The sequence below is a fragment of the Narcine bancroftii genome, chromosome 14 (genome assembly GCF_036971445.1).
Source record: "Narcine bancroftii isolate sNarBan1 chromosome 14, sNarBan1.hap1, whole genome shotgun sequence".
In the NCBI taxonomy this organism is placed as follows: domain Eukaryota; kingdom Metazoa; phylum Chordata; class Chondrichthyes; order Torpediniformes; family Narcinidae; genus Narcine; species Narcine bancroftii.
The window spans coordinates 2,223,164-2,244,292 of NC_091482.1; the positions used below are offsets into that span (position 1 = coordinate 2,223,164).

General features: G+C 53.5%; 2 protein-coding genes across 7 annotated transcripts in view; one reads left to right on the forward strand and one right to left on the reverse strand.

Annotated features, from left to right (window-relative positions):
- LOC138749449 (proton-coupled folate transporter-like) overlaps positions 1 to 21,129 on the forward strand; it is a 52,591-nt gene that overhangs the window by 12,695 nt on the left and 18,767 nt on the right. For 2 of the 5 annotated variants that reach the window (XR_011348649.1, XR_011348648.1), the window contains exon 5: positions 11,628 to 11,831. Coding sequence is in view for 3 of the 5 variants with exons in the window: in XM_069910784.1 (XP_069766885.1) it covers positions 11,628 to 11,727 (100 nt within the window). In the remaining 2 variants the exon portion in view is untranslated. Of the gene's footprint in view, positions 1 to 315; positions 2,736 to 11,627; positions 13,200 to 21,129 lie in introns of those variants that run through there. The other 3 variants (XM_069910785.1, XM_069910783.1, XM_069910784.1) reach the window with 2 other exon arrangements.
- sarm1 (sterile alpha and TIR motif containing 1) lies at positions 3,123 to 21,025 on the reverse strand. Of its 2 annotated transcripts, XM_069910781.1 has the most exons (9): positions 19,975 to 21,025; positions 16,999 to 17,614; positions 15,484 to 15,696; positions 12,345 to 12,436; positions 11,711 to 11,946; positions 9,749 to 9,848; positions 8,029 to 8,218; positions 7,496 to 7,617; positions 3,123 to 6,863 (listed from the first exon to the last, which is right to left on the reverse strand). In XM_069910781.1, exons 1-9 carry the CDS (start codon positions 20,304 to 20,306, stop codon positions 6,785 to 6,787), a joined length of 1,980 nt encoding a protein of 659 aa, XP_069766882.1. In that variant the 5' UTR covers positions 20,307 to 21,025; the 3' UTR covers positions 3,123 to 6,784. The 2 variants fall into 2 exon arrangements, with proteins under 2 accessions (XP_069766882.1, XP_069766883.1); XM_069910782.1 differs by lacking the exon at positions 15,484 to 15,696.

A 21,129-nucleotide genomic window follows, 5' to 3' on the forward strand; every position in this document is an offset into this window, starting at 1 on the left:
CGTGCAGCAAGGCGGAGTCGGTGTGAATGGAGGAGAAAGGATGATGGGAGTCTGGGCTAAGGGGGACTGAGACAGGAGGGTGAGGGGGAGCAAGTGAGGACTACAAAGAAGATAGATTCAGAGTGAAGCACCCTCTGCACCATCCCATCGCATACTCCTGGGGTCAGACACAGAATGAAGCTCCCTCTGCACTGTCCCATCACAAACTCCCAGGGTTAGACACTGAGTGAAACTTTCTCCATATTAGGGCTGCGACAGCACAATATAAATGCTGGGGTGATGTTACATCCATAAACAATTTGTTTTATCTTTTAGGTTCCTGGGGTATAGAAGGGCAGAATTGCAGTACCACCAATTTGAGAATCTCTCCCAAGATGCCCAAACTACCACAGACACCTCGATTCAGAATGAGTGAACCTCCTCAATCCAGTTGGACCTTTGTGGAATGGTCGAAGCTCCTCGATCTGTGTTCTCTCACTCAATTAACTGGGAGCTTTCATGTGCTACCCATCCTCTCCCACACCAGCTCTCCTCCAATTTCCCTCCCCGAAACTTTTGGCATTCAGAGACAAAATGGTTTCCACTGCAGCCGGTTCACCAAGTACGCAGCAGAACTGACCATTCAAGCCTCTGTCCTTCCGAACCTCCTCAATCCAGTTGGACCTCTGTGGAATGGTTGAAGCTCCTCGATCTGTGTTCTGTCACTCAATTAACTGGGAGCTTTCATGTGCTACCCATCCTCTCCCACACCAGCTCTCCTCCAATTTCCCTCCCCGAAACTTTTGGCATTCAGAGACAAAATGGTTTCCACTGCAGCCGGTTCACCAAGTACGCAGCAGAACTGACCATTCAAGCCTCTGGCCTTCCACTCAGAGCCCACACCATCCTGAACATCATGGTAGTTGTGTTTCTCTGAGCTCTCCTGCACTCTGTTAATTTGTAACTTGTGGGCAGTAGGTGCAGTAACAGGCCATTTTGGCTCACGAGTCCATGCTGCCCAATTACACCCCATTACCCTACACCCACTGTACGTTTTGGATGGTGGAAGGAAACGAGACACCCTGGGGAAAACCCACAGACAGCACAGGATGCGAACCCCAGTCCCGATCGACGTAATGACGATTCACTGATCGCTACGCCAACCGTCTCCATCCAGTCATTAACTGTCTGTGCCTGTGCTGATCGTTTTGGGTGAGAAGATTCTCTCAAGGCCAGACGGGGGTTTTGATAAAATCTACAGGGTAACAAATAATCAACAACAAAGTTTAATTACAGGATCGTGATTTTGTTTTTAAAAATTACATTTGATTATAATTTTGCTGCTAATCGCCAAAATATTTGTGGTGGTCACGTGAAAGGAGAGGAAGGTGTTGTCAACAGCAGACGCTGCCAATGAAGTGAACCACGGTTCAGCGGCTGGAACGCTGGAGGGAGAGCCATCCCTGGGTCCAGGCAGCAGACAGTCGAGGGGTCAGCTCGGCCTGACCGCCTGCCCCTCTTCTGAGGACACCTGTGTACCCAGAGATACTGAGGGGCACTCATTTTGGAGGGTGTCTGGGAACAGTGGGCTCCCCAAGGGTTTGATGGCATCAGTGGAGATGATTGTATTTTAATTGGTAACGTGTTTTATGTAAATAGTCTGGAATTGTACATTAATGTAGTACCAGACCAGGAATAATAAACAGGCAATAATGATTCACTGCCAAACAAGACCACAGGGTACGGGTACAGTGGGGGGAGGGTGAGACCACAGGTGCGGTGGAGGGCTGGTCCCACAGGGCACAAGGATTCAGACAGAGCCCCTCCTCCAGTGAGACCTGCACTCATCCAGGTATGACAAAGCACCAGATGGAGAGATGTGGAGGGGGATGCATAACGAAGGGATTCACTATCAGGGGGAGTCTCGGGAAGAGTGTGGGGCCAATACTCAGTGCCGTCCTTACAGCACAGAACACTGCCACGGTTGCTCTTACAAGGTAGTTCTCCCTCCAGCGGCGCAGGGCTCCCTCATTGTCTCCACGGATGCTGCTCGACCTACTGAGTTGCTGCAGCTACTTGTTTACTCCAGTTTCCAGTCTGCAATCTTGCTTGACTTCTGTACTGTAACGGTAACACACTGCTTGCCCCATTGCTCCCATACGTCAGCCATTCTCAACCTTCCTTTGGCAATGCAACGCCCCCCCAGGACTCTGCTCTAAGTTTATGAGCCCCCTTCCCTGAGAAGCAGTCATGTTTAGTTGGGTTTATACCTTTGCCCCCCCCCCCCATAAATGTTGAGAATGGGTATTGCTTCCTGAACACTTTTGGATGGATTTTGGGCTGCTGATCAAGAAAATCACATTAACATTTTCCTGTCACATACAGTTTCTTAGATACAACCTATTTTTGTGATTTCCTTTCATATTTTAAATCTAATTCAAACATCTAAAACCATGAAGTGCAACATGTCGTTGAAAATTTATTCTCTCCAGTCGTACTTGGACGTCTTCCCTGCTGATCCTGGTGCAGTCAGTGATGAACAGGGTGAAAGGTTTCACCGGGACATTGTGACTGTGGAAAAGTGGGATCAGGGCAACTGGAATCCATCACTGTTGGCCGACTATTGTTGGACACTGACACGAGGCATCAGATGCTGAGTACAAATGAAAATCAGCGGCAAAACATTTTTAAGTTGGTTGAACTGATGCAACGTGTCAGTGTCATTATGCAATTAAACAGGATAAATTCAAAATTAATGTTTCTCCAACTTCCTACATGAAACAGCAAATCTGAAATTATCTTTGTGTTCATCTTAAAGTCATCAATCATAATTCCCAATTTTATTTCAGGAAGCAAACCTTTGGAAAAATTTTGTTATCCAGTGTATTGATCAGTGATCTTTGTAAGGACACCCAGCTCTGTTACATTACTCTCCTGTTTAAACACCTTGGTGCATTCATTTCTTCTACCCTACCACCTTGTTGTCCATCCACTTCACCTGTCTCCACCTCCAGAAGGTTACCTGTAGCTCCCTCACTGCCCCCCCCAGCGTTCTGTCGGCAGGCTCTATGTCGTCTGAGTGAGTTCCTTCGCACTGCAGGAGCACGGTCCATGTTCAAACAGTAAGGGCAACATGTTGCATGTTCTCCAATGGAAATAATGGGTTTTAATGATTTGTGACAAATCTCTTTACAAAATCTGCAGAAATTTTCTCACCCAAAAGCACACTATTAATTCAACATGATATGTATTGCATTATTTGCATTGTCCATCTGGAGCCTTGGTGGGGGTGGGGAAGAGGAGGTAAACCATGAACCAAGTTATATTGGCTTCATTTTCAAAGGGCTGGTGTTACCTCTAGATGGGAAGTAAAGGCACAAGGGTCAGCAGAGACAGAACATCAATGGGCAAGGCATCTTTGGGTCACTCCCAGAGTTCAGCGCGTTAGCACTGGGTGTCTAAGAACTAGCTATCACAACCCGTGGGGGAGGGGGCTCTGGGGGAGGGGGCTTGGATTGACATTATTGGATGGGATTTATCCACTTTGGAGGGAAGAATGGAAGATCAGATTACTATATAAACAGCAAGTGATTGCAGCATGCTGTCATGCAGGACCTGGGAGGGCTTGTACACGATTACAAAAGATTGGTTTCATGGCTGAAGGGATCCAATTTAGGAGCAGGGAGGTTCTGCTGCATTTGAGGAAGGATGTCCTGGTTTTGAAGGCAGAGCAGAGGTTCACCAGGTTGATTCCAGAGATGAGGGGGTTGGCCTATGAGGAGAGATTGAGTCGATTGGGACTGTACTCACTGGAATTTAGAAGAATGAGGGGAGATCTTATAGAAACGTATAAAATTATGAAAGGCATTGAATAAGATAGAGGTCGTTAAGTTGTTCCCATTGGTGGGGAGACCAGAACTTGGGGACATGGCCTCAAGAATCGGGGAGTAGATTTTGGATGGAGGTGAGGAGTAACTGCTTTTCCCAAAGGGTGGGGAATCTGTGGGATTCACTGCCCATTGAAGCAGTGGAGACGACCTTGGTAAATATATTTAAGACAAGGCTGGATAGATTTCTACATTGATGAGGAAATTAAGGGACATGAGCAAAAGGCAGATTGGTGATGAGCCCATCAACAGATCAGCTGTGATCTCTGAATGGCGGGGCAGGCTCGACAGGCCGGATGGCCGATTCTTGCTCCTGTTTGTTATGTTCTTGTGAGAGACCGGAAGAGAGAACTGGAGGGTGAGAAACGGATGAGGGACAGCAATGAGTGGGGAGCAGGGTTAGGAGACAGGAGTTTGGAACATTCAGCAAAAGAACAAGGTGCTAACAGGACCAGTGGGATGGAACAGGACTGAAAACATGAGGGTTGGAGCAAGATTGAGACCAGTCAGGTAGAGGAGAGGGTAGAGTCCCTGTGGTGAGGGTTGGGGTAGGTAGGTTTCCCACAGCAGGGAAGGGTGTAGGTAGACTAGCTGCAAATGGCAGAACAACCAGGGGCTGGTAGTGTGTATGGGGAGCTTGAGAGATAAGCAAGGCCAGTGGGAGAGGTGTGTGGCCACACATCAGAGTGTGAATGGGGGAATTGGTGTGCTGTTACTGGGAATTGTAGGACATGTCTGCTCGTGTGGATGTGTTCATGTCAGTACATATGGATAGGCCTATATTGGGGGGGATGGGGGGGGTATTGGTTTCTGAATTAGTTGGTCAAGATCACAAGATATGGGAGTACGCCAATTGAGTCTGCCCCACCATTCTAATCATGAGCTGATCCATCCTCCCATTCAGCCCCATTGCCCAGCTTTCTCCCCATAACTCTTGATGCCCTGACTAATCAAATACCTGTCAATCTCATACATCCAATGACCTCACTTCCACAGTCACCTGTGGCAACAAATTCCACAGACTCGCAACTCTCTGACTAAGTAAATTTCTCCACATCAGTTTTAAATTGATGCCTTCTTATCCTGAAGTTGTGCCCTCTTGTCTGAGAATCCCCGACCACATCCTTGCCACATCGACTCTGTCCTGGCCTTTCAATATCTGAATGTCTCTAATATCCAACGAGTCCAGTCCAAGAGTCGCCAATCATTCCTCATACACTAACCCTTTCATTCCTGAAATCATCCCAGTAAACCTTCTCTGAACCCTCTCCAATGCTAGCACGTCTTTTCTCAAATACGGCGCCCAAACCTTTCCAAAGTTCTCCACGTGAGGTCTCACCAGTACTTTACAGAGTCTCGACATCACATCCCTGTCCTTCTAGAAATGAACGCCCACACTGCATTCACCTTCTTCCCCACCGACTCAACCTGAGGGCAACCTTTCAGAGTCTCAAGTCCCTTTGCACCCCCAAATTTTGAATTTTCTCCTCATCTAAATGATCATCTGCCCATCTATTCTACCAAGGTCCATGACCAGACACTTCCCACCATTATATTTCATTTGCCACCTCTTTGCCCATTCTCCTAATCAATCCAAGTCTCTCTGCAGCCTTTCCGTGTCCTCAGCACCACCTCCCTGACCACCTACTTTGGTGTCATCTGCAAATTTGCCCAAATCATTTATGAACACTGTAAAAAGAAGCAGTCCCGACCCCTGCAGAACACACTGGTAACCAGTAGCCACCAGAAAAGGATCCCTTTATTCCCACTCTCGGTTTTCTGCTGTCCAGCCAAATCTCCACCCACACTAATCTCCTTCCTGTCGTCCCATGGGCTCTCATCTTGTTTAGCAGCCTTGTGTGTGGGACCTTGTCCTGGAAAGGCCTTTTGAAACTCCAAATACACAATCCCTGTCGATCCCACGTGAACACTTCAAAAAAAGCACCAATTTTGTCAGGCATGATTTTCCTTTAAGGAAACTATGCTGACTTGGGCCCAACCGTTCATTCATCTCCATGTATTCCATAACCTCATCCCTGACAATCAACTCCAACAATTTCCCAACCACCATCATCCAGCTAATAGGGCTGTAATTTCCTCTCTGCTGCCCCCTCCCTTCTTAAACAGCGGGGTAACATTCACGATACTCCAGTCCACTGGAACCACGCCAGACTCCATCGATTCCTGGAAGGTCATTACCAAAACCTCCACAATCTCTACAGTTCCCTCCTTCAGAACCCAAGGGTGCATTCCATCTAGTCAGGGAGACTTATCCGTTCTTTGACATTTAGCTTCCCAAGTACCTTCGTGATTTTGACCGCATTCCCTTCCCTTCCCACAGAGCCATGAAAGTCCATGATGCTACTAATGTCGTCCACAGTGAAGACTGATCCAAAACCTTAATTCAGTTCCTCTGCCATCTCCTTGTCTCTGTTACAATCTCTCCAGTGTCGTTTTCCCTTGGACCAAATATCTAATTTGGTCTCTTTCACTCTATACATTTCAAAAAAACTTTCCCTTTCCTCTTTGACATGACTTGCTGACCTCCTTCCAGAATTCATCCTTTTCTTCCTCATCTTCTCCAAGGTCCGTGTTTGTGGGCAGGATGGAGTGCTGGTGGGCGGGGGAGGGGGGGGCGACAAAGAGGTATTGGGACATTGGCGAGGAGTTCAGCGGAGGGTCTGAGTGTGGGGGCTGTGTCCGGTTCTCTCGGTGAATCTAGCAATGTCAGACCAGCCTTCCCTCCCAATCCCCGCTCCCTAAAACGGGCCAGAGTCCAGGAGCAGCCCCCACGTCCACACCAGGCCACTGCACTCAGCGCTGACTCCCTCGGCCAGTGGCTGTCCTGCTGCAGGGAGGACCGGGTGCAGGACCTGAGGCCAGTGCAAGGGTCAGCTGCTGCTCCAATACACCACCTGCTAGGCCTGCACAATTGTCTGGGGTTGGAGAAACCGTAGGATCTTCTCCACACTGGCATCCTGGTACTCGTGAGCCCACCTGTGAGGGGGACACAGGAAGCAGACAGGGCATGAAGACAACAAAGAGCAGGAACTCAACTCAGTAACGACACAAGGAAACAACGCAACAGGAACACAGAGTCGGGGGGCAGATTGGGGAACATGCCTTCGGAGGACAGGTTGAGAGCTGGGGCTTTGTTCTTTGGAGAGACCAGGATGAGAAGTATCAGCACTTTTTCCCCTGGAAGGACGACAATGGTCAATGCCAGATGACAACTGTTTAAAGTAGTGGAGAAAAGTGTAGGGACATTTAAAATTTACTACCTGATAGCAGGGAATGTAGCCGGGTTCTTCGAGGGCTGAATGTGGGGATAGGGTGATGAGGAGGGTGAGTCAGTGATTTCCCCCCCATCCCCATGGGAGTACATGGATGGGGCACAGAGGTTACACTCATGGTGTCGACCTTCAGGATTTGCTTGCCGAGGCACAGTTACTGCAATGGGTGTCGGAGCTGATGTGTGTGGTATCGTTTTGAGGGGAAACCACACCTCTTCCTCACACAGTGTGGGCTATCCTGAACAGGGGAGCACATGCGGAGGGGCTGCAAAACTGCCTTTGGCTCGGAGTACAAAGGAACAGCGAGAAGCAAAGGCCATGGAAAATCTTACTCACTGAACACCGTTGAACTTGAGGATGCTTCTCATATCCTCGGGAAGGAGGTTGGGGTCCGGCCATGAGAATTGGTCGATGATTGGGACGATGTTCTTCTTGCTGGACATGGCAATGACGATCTCCTGCAACAACACAAAGCCCGGGGTCTCAGGGAGCTCAGCAGTGTGAGAGGATGGGGGTCCCCTTGCCCGCTGGGGGATGGGTTACATTTGAGCTCACAGGTCAAACTGAACAGTTCCGCACCCACAGCCCTCTATCCCCCACAGTCACCTCCCACAAACATGTCAAACCATTACTCTCTACTTCAATCTGAACTAGAAATGGAACTGGGGGGCCGTGGGGGGGGGGGGGGGAAGGTTGGAATAAGGTTGGGGGAGTGGGTTGAGGTATGGTGAGGCGGGAGGTGGAGGGGCAGTGGCGGAGGCGAGGAGGGGCTGAGGCAGCGAGGGGGCTGATCCTCGCCAGTCTGTCCTGGTGAGTTCTCCCAGCGACAGGGTCAGTGAGGAGGGTCTCCGCACCCTCGTCCCGCTCACCTTGTGCACCCAGTCTTTCAATTCCATGTCCCCCATGCACTTGTCCAGCGCATTGGCGGAGAGTACCAGCACAAAGTTCCTGGCACGCTTCACACTCTCCACCAGCTTGTCCTCGAAGGTGCCAGCCTCCAGCTTCTCCACGTCGAGGAAGACACTGAAGCCACGCAGCTGCAGGTGAACCTTCAGCAGGCTGTGGAGAAGGAAGGACAAGGTCACAGGATGCCCACCTGCCTCCTGATTGCTTGGCTAACTCACCCATCCATAACCACTTTGGTACAGCCTCCACATCTGTTCTCCCACCGCCACATTCATCTATCCCTTTTGTATCTCTTCTGTTTTTGCAATCATTTAATCTCTGAAAATCGATCCTGGGGCCTCGATGTCAATGCAATCATGAAGAAGCCTCACCAGCATCTAAACTTGGTGAGGAATTTGGGAACGTCATGACTCTCAAACTTCTACAGTTGGACCATGAAGAACATTCTGGCTGGTTGCATCACTGCCTGGTATGGAGGCGCTAACTCTCAGGCCAACCCTCCAGAGGTTTGTTAACTCGGCCTGAAACATCACAGGCACCAGGCTTCACTCCATTGAGGACATCTACATGAGGCGTGGTCAATGACGCCCTCCACCCAGGCCATGCCCTCTTCACTCTGCTACCATTGGGGAAAAGGTACAGGAAACTGAAGATGAGCACCCAGTGGCACAAGGACAGCTTCTTCCCCCTCCGCCAACAGATTCCTGAACGGACAATGAACCAGACATGGCCTCACATTCACTTCTTGCACTGATTTATTTACATTTTTTTTAAAAAATAATTTATAGCAAAGTTTTTCCCTGTGATGCTGCCACAAAACAATGAATTCTGTGATGTGTTCATGACAATGAATTCGGAGTCTGATGTACAGCAAGAGTTCTAAATCCAGACTTCTCAGGGATGGGGTCAGTCTGGAATTTTGGATTTTCAGGATTCTCTGGCAGAACTTAAATTTGAAGAGGAATAAAGAAGAGATGAACTGGTAAATTTATTCATTAGCAAATACAGTGGGTTTCGTTTACCTAAACCAGGACCAGGCACCTGCCTACAATTTGCTCACCTTGAGGGGCTCAGGCCCAAAACGTTGGTTCTGTACCTTTGCTCTATAAAGGACTGTTTGACCTGCTGAGTTTCTCCTGCATCGTGTTTTTACTTCATCCACGGTGTCTGCAAACTTTCCTGTTTAATTTCACCCTTTAAATGTCCAGATTTTGAGCACCCCACGTTAAACAGCCATAGTCGCGATTAATTTCCTTGCTGTTGTATTTTTGTCTGTGACGTTTAGCGAAGCCAACAAATTTGGACAGCCTGGTTGGCATAGCAGTGATCCAGCCCCAGTGATCGGGACTGGGGTTCGAATCCCACGCTCTCTGTGAGTTTTTATGTTCTACCAGTGTCTGCAGTTTCCTCCCACCCTTCATAACCTAAAGGTGTAATTGGGCTGCATGGACTCGTGGGCTGGAAGGGCCAGTTACCCTGTTGTAGGTACATCTATATTTAAAGGAAGTGGGATTGAGCTTCTTCCTGCATCTCCCCAAAATGGGATAGCCAGCAAAGCAAATGGTTCAGGATCGATGCCTGCCCCGCTTCCCCTCCAGCTTCACCTTGGAATAATCCAACTCTAAGCCTGCCCTCCCCCCTGGGAACTGGGTGGTCTGCATCGAGGCAGGAGGGAATACTAACCTGGCCAGCTGCGAGCCGGTGGATCTGCGGTAACTGATGAAGACGTCAGGAGCTTCATTGTTGGCAACATCACACAACGTGGACAAGTTGCTCAGTGATTCTGCAGGCAAGAGAAGCGGGTTCAGCGTTGGGGGCAATGGTGGTGGTCAGCAGAAGATCTTCACTATGTTGGAAAGTGGCCACTGGTCATCGCCCCCAAAGATGGGGAGACACTTCCTGGAACTGCTGCAGTCCCAGTGAAGGGTTTCTCCCCAGCCCCCCCCCCCCCCCCCCCCCCGGTGAAGGGTTTCTCCCCAGCTCCCCCTCCAGTGAAGGGTTTCTCCCCAGCCCCCCCCCCCCACCCAGTGAAGGGTTCCTGTGGCATTGGGTGGATTCAGACGATGAAGTGGTAGAGATATATTCCCACACCCAGGTCAGTGGGCGATGAGGGACCTGGAGGGGAACATGCAGTGGGATTCCCAAACCCCTTGACCTTCATCATGGAAAAGGTGGTGGGCTGGGAGGTCACCATGGGCAGGTAAAATGCAGAGAGTTGTGAATGAGGTTCAGACCTTCAAACACCCCCCCCCCCCACCACTCTGGACTGGGCTTATGGGGTCTGCAGAGGGGGGAGCTAATTTAAATTCTTGGGAGTCACCATCTCGGAGGATCTTTCCTGAACCTAACACACTAATGGCATCATGAAGAAAACATGTCAGCACCTCTACTTCCTCAGGAGTTTACAGAGGTTTGGGATGACACCAGAAATCCTTGCAAATTTCGACAGGTACAGTGGAAAGAGTGGTTTCTGGCTGCATCACGGTCTGGTATGAGGACACCAATACTTGAGTATAAAGCCCCACAAAAGTTAGTGGACATAGCCCAGGACATCACAGGCAAAACCCTCCCCACCATTGAAAACATCTACAGGGAACGCTGCCGTCGGAGAGCAGCGGCAATCATCAAGGATCCACGTCATCCAGCCCACCCTCTGTTCTCGCTGCTGTCATCAGGAAAGAGGTATCGATGCCACAAGATTCGATCCACGAGGTTCAGGAACAGCTGCTCCCCCTCCACCATGAGACTCAACAAATTCAATCACAAGGCCATTTCAGGTGGACCCTCTGCCTTGAGGGTGGCGGCAGGAGCAGATCTTAACCTGCAGACTCACCTTTTGGGTGCAGCCCTAAGAGGCTACTGCAGCGTTGCCTGGTCCACCTGAAAGGGCCCATTCACATCTGGGGGCACCTTGTAGCACCTCCAGATTTGATGGAAGTGGGTTGACTGGTGCCACAGTGCCACCTGTCAAAAATGTGTGGCATAGCAATGGCATTCTTCCCTACTCAAGACACACTTCCTTACACAACAGTTCCAGCTGCCTGGGGGAATTGTGGGTTGGGAAGACTACCATTGTTTTGAGCTGCAGAGAGCAGCCCCAGTGCAGGAGCGGCCAGCTGGGCTGTGACAGCCTGCACCAGTCCCTCCCCCCCATGCCAGCTGCCCCTGCCCAGCCAGGGGTGGGGGGGAGACACAGTCAGGCAGCAGGGAGTTGTGTCGCTGGCTGATAAGAGTCATCAGCCCACCCCCAGACAGCCCCTTACAGCAGCTGCACATTCAGGTGCCATGGCGGAGCCCGGCACTCAGCCAATTATCCCTCCCCAAGGAGGGTTGGCGTAAATGCTTCTGCTGCATTCAGGCGAGAATGTCTTAGCCACGAAGGGGGAGATTATGCAGCTTTACACTGGGTTGTTCAGGCCACCTAAAAGGGCCAAGAAACTAATTTAAGGACTTTTACCTGTGATTGTGTTGACTTTTGAATATTTATTTTCTGTATTTGCAGTTTGTTTGCATATCTTTTCATCCCCACTGACAATTAGTGGTTATTCTGCTATACCCGCAGGAAAAGGAAGCACATGGTTGGAGGTGATGTTGTGTCTGTACTCTACTATAAATCAGAACTCTGCTGGAGACTCCTGGACTCACCCTGTCCTGCCAAGTAAATCCAAGCCCGGTGAATTCTGTTCTCTATATGACACTCTGACATCAGTTGTTCCTCGGTCACTTTGGAAAGCGTCTCCTTCCTGATACCACAGTGCACCAGATTGTAAGTATACTGTCGGAAGAGAGGGTTAATGGTGCCCAGCCAGTCAGCGAGGTTACTGGGGTCACAGGTGGAGTAATTCGCATTCATCTTCAACTCTCTGAGTTCCCGGAGAAATCTGAGGATCAAACTGTCAGTCATTGAAATGGTCACTTAAACCAACATCTCCGCACTTTCCCTCCACACACTCCAGGGGTCAGACATTGAGTGAAGCTCCCTCCACACCATCCCATCACACACTCCCGGGGTCAGACTCAGGGTGAAGATCCCTCCACACACTCCTGGGGTCAGACACAGGGTGAAGCTCCCTCCACACACTCCCGGGTCAAACACAGATTGAAGTTCCCTCCATACCGTCCCATCACACACTCCTGGGGTCAGACATAGAGTGAAGTTCCCTCCGTTCCATCCCATCATACACTCCCAGAGTCAGACACTGAGTGAAGCTCCCTCTACAGTTCACCATATGGTCCCAGTGGGCTGTTCTACAGAGATATAAAAAGTAGACTCTCACACCTCCTTCGAGTGATGCTGGATTGTATTCCCAAATCGTTCTTTAATTCTGAATCAGAAACCAACAGCAAGAGATCTCCATCAACTTTAAAGTCCTGGTGGGGAAACATCAGTTTATGCTGGAGGGTTAGGGTTTTTGACACTGCAACAGGCCATTCAGCCCTACAAGTCCATGCCACCTATTTTACTCCCAATTAACCTACATTTTGAAGGGTGGGAGGAAACCGGAGCCCCTGGGAATAACCCATGCAGACACTGGGAAAACATGCAAGCTCCTCACAGACAGTGCAGAATTCAAACCCAGGACCGATCCTGATAGCTGGTGTTGTAAAGTTGTTGTGCTAACCACTACGCCAATGGTCACCCACGGTGGGGGGGGGGGGTAATTTTCCACTGGACAACCTCCTGCCACGAGGTGATATTGCGCCACACGGGAGAAGGTACGGCCACGTCTGGAGCTCCAGGAAGATTGAGGTGGGGCCAGAGGAGGTTGGAGTGTTTCTGTTGTGAAGAGTAACTGGGTTGGCTTTCTCTAGAGCAGAGGGCGGAGATGAAGACAAACTGCTTTTCCCAGAGGGTGGGGAATATTTTGGGACAACCTCAGAAAATATATTTAAGACAAGGCTGGATAAATCTTTATAGAATGGGAATTAAGGGATCTGGGGAAAAGGCAGGTCGGTGGAGATGAGCTGATCAGATCAGACATCAAACACAGGATTCTGTTGACATGGAGATGAAGTGTAAAAAAAAAACAAATTCTGGAGAAACTCAGCCAGTCAAACAGTGCCTTTATGTACCAAATGCACCACCAAAGTTTCCGGCTGGAGCCCTTCTCCAAAGTATGGGGGAACATGAGAGATGTCTGAACCAAAGGGGGAAAGGGGGGATGGTGAGGGTGGGAGATGATAGGTGGAGGGGGGTAACCCCGCAGTGTGTGGGGATGGGGGGGGGGGGGGAGGAGTCTAGGCTGGGTGGAGAGAGAAAGGAAGTAGGAACTGGAATAACTAGTTAAAAGAGGTGGGGGTGGGGCAGGGGGGAGAAAAGGCAAGCTGATTAGTGGAATGGAGTGAACTGCCCTGGGGTTGGGGTTGGGGAGTGCCCAGACGAAAAATGAGGTCTTGTGGTTAGGGTTGTGGGTGGTTAGGGTTGGGAAATGTGAAAGGCCATGGACAAACACAGGAGCTTGAGAGTGTGACTCAGAATTGAAATGGTTGGCTACGGGGAGGGGTCGCTTTTGTTGCGGATGTAAACAAGGTGCTGGGCAAAGTGAACTCTTAATCTCCGACTGGCCTCTCCAACGTAGAGAAGGCCACAGAGGGTGCATTGGATGCAGTAAATGAGTTCTTTGGAGGTGCAGGTGACGTGTTGCTTCACTTGAAAGGTCTGTTTGGGACCTCAGACCATGGTGAAGGAGGAGGTGTAGGTGCAGGTATTATATCTCCTACGACCACAGCAGAAAGTGCTAGGGGAGGTTGGGGGATGGGTGGAGAGTAATGGAGGGAGCCGAGAGGGGAGGAGAAGGAAAAATGTGTCTGGTGGTGGGGTCCTGTAGTAAGTACCGGAAATTCTGGCGGATAATGTATTGGATGCAGAGGCTGGTGGGGTGGTAGGTGAGGACGAGGGGGATTCTGTGTTTATTGTTTCTAGGGGTGGCGGGGTGGAAAAGAGGGCAGGTGAGCAGAGAATGGAGGAGATATGGGTGAGGGCCAAGTTAATATTGGTGGAGAGGAAGCTACGTTTGTGGAAGGCAGTCATTTTAGAGGCTCTGAACTGGAAGACCTCATCTTGGGAGCAGATGCAGTGGAGACCAAGAAATTGAGAGAAGGGGATGGACCTTGCAGGGAACAGGGTGTGAGGACGTGTAGACCAGGTAGTTGTTACAAATCCTCTGTTTGTAATAAATGTCAGTGGAGAGTCTGTCTCCTGATATGGAGTCAGAGAGATCCAGAAAAGAGAGAGTGTCATCGGAGATGGACCAGGTGAGTTTGAGGTCCGGGTGGAAATTGGCCACAAATTGATGAGCTCATTGCGGGTGCACGAGGCTGCCCCAATGTAGTCGTCCATGTACCGGAGGAAGAGTTGGGGGGTGGGGCGGTCCCTTACCAGTGTTGGCTTAGAGCAGGTTTTGCTTTACAGGCATAGCTGGGATCTGTGCAGGTACCCATGGCTACTCATTTAATTTGGAGGTAGTGGGATGAGTTAAAGGAAAAATTGTTAAGGGTGAAGACAAGTTCTGCCAAGCGGAGAAGGGTGGTGGGGGGAGGTGACTGCTCAGGTCTGAGGTCCAGGAAAAAATGAGGTGCTTTGAGGCCTTCTGTGTGGGGAATGGAGGGGTAAAGGGATTAGACATCCATCGTGAAGATGAGCCAGGCGGCCCAGTTCGGGGAATCTGAAGTCTTGGAGGAGGTGGAGGATGTGGGAGGTGTTACGGATGTAGGTGAGGAGGAATTGAACTAGGGCTTGCCTCTCCTCCCCCCCACCCTTAACTGTTATTCCAGTTCCTACTTCCTTTCTCTCTCCACCTAGTCTAGACTCCTTCCCCCCCCCCCCCAACCTATCTCCCACCCTCACCACACCTTACCAGGTGCACCTCCAAAGAAGGGCTCCAGCCTGAAACGTTGGTTCTGTATCTTCACTGTTTGCTACATAAAGGCACTGTTTGACCTGCTGAGTTTCTCCAGCATTTGTATGTTTTTGAAAATCAGATCAGCCATGATCACATTGAATGGTGGGGCAGGATCGATGGGCCGGATGGCCGACTCCTGCTCCTGTTTCTTATGTCCTTGTTGGGGCACTGCTTTAGGGTGAGAGGAAGGGGGCCTCAGATGTGAGGAAGGATTTATCTCTCCCCCACAGCCCACCCCCCACCTCCCAAGGGTGATTGGTGACTGGAAACCTTGCAGACGGGTACTCTCAGAAGGAAATTTCCACTCAGCAGTCTGGAGAAAGCCAAGGACTAGGCAGACGGGGAAGACACTAGGTCATGGATCAAATGGGGCGTTGGGCCGAAGGGCCTGTATGACTGGGGTGAGGGTTGTCAGTAAGGAAGACAGGGTGTGGTCAGTGCCCTCCCCACCTGCAAAGCAGCAGAGACACTCGGCCCTGCTGCTCCCTGCAAGCCCCTCTGCCACCAACTGCTCACCTTGAACCTGTCGGCATAGTCAGCAAAGTCGACCTGCAGGAGCCAGGTCAGCACCTCGCGGGGCTTCCAGTTGGGCACAGTGGGCGAGAGTCTCTGTGGCACCTCCTCACCCAGCAGGCACAGTGCCTTCTTGGCCAGGCCAGAGGTGGTGACATCGTCTGAATAAATCACGATCCGCTTCAGGCTCTGGGTGGCCCCAACCTCATAGAGGATCTGCAACACACCCAGTCTTCACACACCAGCCTCCACATCCCCGCTCCCACACAGCCCAGCAGCCAAGAAGGGCATGGCAGGGAAGTGATGGGGGAGGGGGCAGTAACTGGGAGCAGTGATGGGAAGAGAAATGGGAGGGAGAAAAGGGTATACAGAGTGAAGGGAGGGGCGAGGGGAGGGGGGACAGTCGGAGAGTTCAGTGGGGTGATTTTGTAAATGTAATGTGTAACAGGATGAACACGTGAGTGGTGTAACACAGGTGGGGAATGCGTGCACATAGACCCTTCCCCATTGACCACACTCGTGCCCCTCCAGCTGATTTTCTCCAGTGTTGTGCATTTACATTTTCCCTCTATCTACCTGGCCACTGCCCTGGGGAAACCGCCATCCAGCTGATTTTCTCTAATGTTGTGCATTTACATTTTCCCTCCATCTGCCTGGCCACTGCCCTGGCCAACATCTCACCCCAGGGTCACACTCTCTTCAAACCACTCCCGTCAGGAAAAAGGTTCACATGTGTGCGATAACCTACCAGCTGATTAGAGGATAGGTCTTTTCCTGCTGTTATCAGACTCCTGAACGAACCTCACAGGGGCTCTGACCAACCCAATCTCCCTCCACCTCTGTTCTCTGAACTTCTGTATGGGTTGACTTCCTGGATAGTACGCCAAACAAACTTTTACAGTGCCTCAGCATTTATGACAGTAAATCTGAAATCTGACTGGAGAAAGGACTGGGTGAATATCGAAACCTGAAGACGTCGTCTCAGGCGGGGAGGAGAAATGTGCACATCTCCCCCCTCACAGAAACAGTGATCTGGGCAAAGTGGGGACTCCCTTCCAACAGACATGGGGTAGAAATTACTAGGATATTGAGATGGGATGGGGGGGGGGGGGTAAGGGAATGGGAGGGGGAGATGGGGGGTGGAGGGGGCAGGATTCTGAAAGTTCAAACAGTTGCCAACTGGGGAACAGCAGGAGGTGTCGGTGAGTGGGGGAGGTAGTTCATGGACCCTCCAATGGGAGTGATGGAGGTGAAAGTTCAGGCCATTCTCACCACATCCTACTCCTTCCAAACCCCCACTTTTGCTCCTGTTCCCCTCCCCACCCCCTCTCCTCTCCCCTCCGCCTCCCCACCCCTCCCCGCCTCCCCTCCCTGCACCCTCCCACCTCCCCTCACACTCCTTACCTTGACTGCTCCCTTGCCCACTTCCTCTGACTCCCCTCTCTGCCCCCTCCCTTTTTTCACCTCTCTGCTCCCTACCTCCCCTTCCCCCCTTGCCCACCCCTCCCCGGTCGGTACCTGTGAGTTGTACTGCTTGGCCTTCACGCCGGCCTCCACACACAGGTAGAAGGCGGCCACGCACTGGGCCTCCTGCCTGGAGCTGTCGAGCAGCTGCACCAGGCGTTGCAGCTCGTATGCAGTGCGCCCCTGCGAGTCCTCGGCGCTGTCCAGCCAGCTCTGCACGAACTCGTCGGGCTGCAGGGAAGCGATGAAGGGCTCGACCAGGTCCAGGGTGCCTGAACGCTCCACCTCCCTCTCCAGCTCCTTGTTGGCGGCCAGGACTGTGATGGCCAGGCACGCTTGGAACTGCACCATGCGGTCAGCAGAAAAGGCCAGGGGGAAGAGCCAGGCGGCCGCTCGCTTCTCCACCATTAGGCGCTGGCTGGTGCGGCCGCCATGGACGGCACAGTTGGCAAGGGCCGTGGCGCAGTGACGCAGGATAGCAGCGTTGGTGGAACGGCACCAATACAGGATGAAGTCCAGGCCCCCGTTGATAACCAGCAGCCGGGCTGTGGTCTCCGAGTGCTTGAACATGTGCTGCAGGATCCCTGCCACAATGGTGGCCAGCAGCGTGTCCTCACGCTCTGAAGCCAGCTGCAGGATGGTGGGCAGCTGGGTCCGGGCCAGGCGATCCCTGTGGTGATGATGGGGAAAGAGGGGGGCCGTCAGGCGGGAAGAGGGGGGCCGTCAGGCGGGAAGAGGGGGGCCGTCAGGCGGGAAGAGGGGGGCCGTCAGGCGGGAAGAGGGGGGCCGTCAGGCGGGAAGAGGGGGGCCGTCAGGCGGGAAGAGGGGGGCCGTCAGGCGGGAAGAGGGGGGCCGTCAGGCGGGAAGAGGGGGGCCGTCAGGCGGGAAGAGGGGGGCCGTCAGGCGGGAAGAGGGGGGCCGTCAGGCGGGAAGAGGGGGGCCGTCAGGCGGGAAGAGGGGGGCCGTCAGGCGGGAAGAGGGGGGCCGTCAGGCGGGAAGAGGGGGGCCGTCAGGCGGGAAGAGGGGGGCCGTCAGGCGGGAAGAGGGGGGCCGTCAGGCGGGAAGAGGGGGGCCGTCAGGCGGGAAGAGGGGGGCCGTCAGGCGGGAAGAGGGGGGCCGTCAGGCGGGAAGAGGGGGGCCGTCAGGCGGGAAGAGGGGGGCCGTCAGGCGGGAAGAGGGGGGCCGTCAGGCGGGAAGAGGGGGGCCGTCAGGCGGGAAGAGGGGGGCCGTCAGGCGGGAAGAGGGGGGCCGTCAGGCGGGAAGAGGGGGGCCGTCAGGCGGGAAGAGGGGGGCCGTCAGGCGGGAAGAGGGGGGCCGTCAGGCGGGAAGAGGGGGGCCGTCAGGCGGGAAGAGGGGGGCCGTCAGGCGGGAAGAGGGGGGCCGTCAGGCGGGAAGAGGGGGGCCGTCAGGCGGGAAGAGGGGGGCCGTCAGGCGGGAAGAGGGGGGCCGTCAGGCGGGAAGAGGGGGGCCGTCAGGCGGGAAGAGGGGGGCCGTCAGGCGGGAAGAGGGGGGCCGTCAGGCGGGAAGAGGGGGGCCGTCAGGCGGGAAGAGGGGGGCCGTCAGGCGGGAAGAGGGGGGCCGTCAGGCGGGAAGAGGGGGGCCGTCAGGCGGGAAGAGGGGGGCCGTCAGGCGGGAAGAGGGGGGCCGTCAGGCGGGAAGAGGGGGGCCGTCAGGCGGGAAGAGGGGGGCCGTCAGGCGGGAAGAGGGGGGCCGTCAGGCGGGAAGAGGGGGGCCGTCAGGCGGGAAGAGGGGGGCCGTCAGGCGGGAAGAGGGGGGCCGTCAGGCGGGAAGAGGGGGGCCGTCAGGCGGGAAGAGGGGGGCCGTCAGGCGGGACCTCTGCTTGCACCACTGGGATCCTCTCCCCCACTCGACCCCCCCCATGGTTCCCTCGCCCCATGACCTACACCTCCTCTGCAGCTTCCCCCTCCCCATGAATATATCCTTCCCCCCAACTGGGGCCCACTATTCCACCCCCCCCCGGAATGATCCTCCTCCTCCCCTCAGGAATTGCCCTCTCCATCTGCTGTGGGGGGGGGGGGGAAACACTGAGGGAGGGTTAACCATTAACCCTCAAAAAGTCTGGGGAGTGAATGAGGGGAAAGCTTCTCCACTCAGTGAGTGTGGAACGAGCTGCCAGAGGAAGTGGTCACGGTGGGGACAGCAAGGATGCGTCAACAGGAAGACAGAGAGGGCCAGTTTAGAACACAAACACAAGAACAGGAGCATCAGGCAGCCACCCAGCCTATCCATCCTGTTCCCCCATTCAATGAGAACACGGCTGATCTGATATGGGCTAATCTCCAACTACCTGACTTTTCCCATATCCCTTAATTCTCCCAAATTCAATCCAACCTTGCCTGAAATCGATTTACTGAGGTCACCTCCACTGCTTCAATGGGAAGCATTCCCACCCTCTGGGAAAAGCAGTTCCTCCTCATCTCCGTCCTAAATCTACTTCCCTGGATCTTGAGGTGATGTCCCTTCATTCTGGTCTCCCTCACCAATGGGAACAACTTACCGGCTTCTATCTTATCTGTGCCTTTCATATTTTCATAAGATCCCCTTTCAGCGAGTAGTCCTCACAGGCCAACCCTCTCATCTCTGGAATCAACCTGGCGAACCTCCTCTGCACCACCTCCAAAGCCAGTACATCCTTTAATGGTGGGGGGGGGGAACATGACTCGCTGAAGCAGATCAGTCTTCATTCCCCAAAATTCCCAGATTGCTGTAAATTCCAAACGGGGAGGATTCTGGTCGTCTGCCCCTCCAACACTCTCGGCTATGGTCCGTACACAGGGGCTGTGAGGGACGAAGGTAGATGCTAGCCTTGCCCACAGGTTGCAGAGCCCTCTGCACGAATCTGCTGTGGCGCCCACACCGATGCCAGGGGAAGGTTACATTAGAACATCTGCAGACGCTGGGTTCAAGTGCAGTGAGGGGGTCGATGGGTGGTGGTGACGCGTGGGGGGAGGGCGCCGTTGGAGCGGGGTGATGGGGGTCCCTCTCCCTCCCACCCACCCACCTACCTACCGGTTCTCGGTGACGAGCACCTGCTCCAGCAGCCTGCCCGCCGCGTACCGTGTGCCGGAGCCGGGGTCCGGCCGCTGCAGCATCTCCAGCAGCAGTTCCAGGGTGCCGTGCAGCCGCAGTTCCCGGCATATGGCCGAGGCGACATTACGGCCGCGGCCCGGCAGCAGCCAGGCATCGCTCACCAGCCGCTGGATGTTGTCCAGGTGGATTCGCCTCGCCCCGTCCTCCCGCTCATCCCGCAGCGCCGTCAGAGCCGCCCGCAGCTCCCGCTGGGTCCCGCTGCCCGGGTCTGGCCATGCCACCGGCTTCCTGCCCCCGCTCTGGCTCTGCATCGTTCGGGGGAGCGGGGAGAGAGGGGCACCGAGGGCAGGAGCCGGACCGCAGCGGGACAAACCGGGTCACCCCAAGACAGGAGCGGGGGAGGAGGGGGACAGGAGACCCCGGGAGTAGCTCGGCTCCCCGACACAGGAACAGCTCCAGACCGCGGACAGCGACCGGGAAGGAGACGGCGCTGAGCGAGAGCGCGGCCGCAGCGTGACGTCATCCATGCGGGTGTCGCTGCGACCCAATCCGTGACGGGAGTCTCTCGGTTACTGGGTCACGGGGTGGGGGGGGGCGCACTCCGACTTCATCCACCACCAACAGACCGTACCCGATTGCCCTCCTTCCCTCCCCACACGGTCCTAACTCCCTCGTAGACTAAATGCGCCATCGCCCACCGTGACTGCTCACTCAGCCTCCGCCGTTCTCCCGGAGGGGGGATGCCGCGACCTCCTCGACCCTGATCCCGTCGGCTGGGAGACAACCTCTCCGACCCGCTCACCCCTCTGGGAAGCCATGAACCACCTCCAACTTAAGTGCATCTCTCATCAGTCAGACCCAAGCGTCAGGCAGCCCTGTTCTAAGCTGAGGCAAACACCCACCTTCAGAATCAAGGATACTTTCCCCACTGTTATCAGACTCTTAAATGGACCCCTCCCTACACTATTTAAAGGTTATTTTCACTTTACCCTGCACTCTGTAATACTGTGCCCTGCATACTTTGACTCACTGGGACCTCTTCATTGGAAGTTACATCATCTGCCAGTCAAGGGTCAGATCTGTCCACCTGTGAGGCAGATGTGTGATTGGTCCTCCAGGAGCCAATCAATAGTT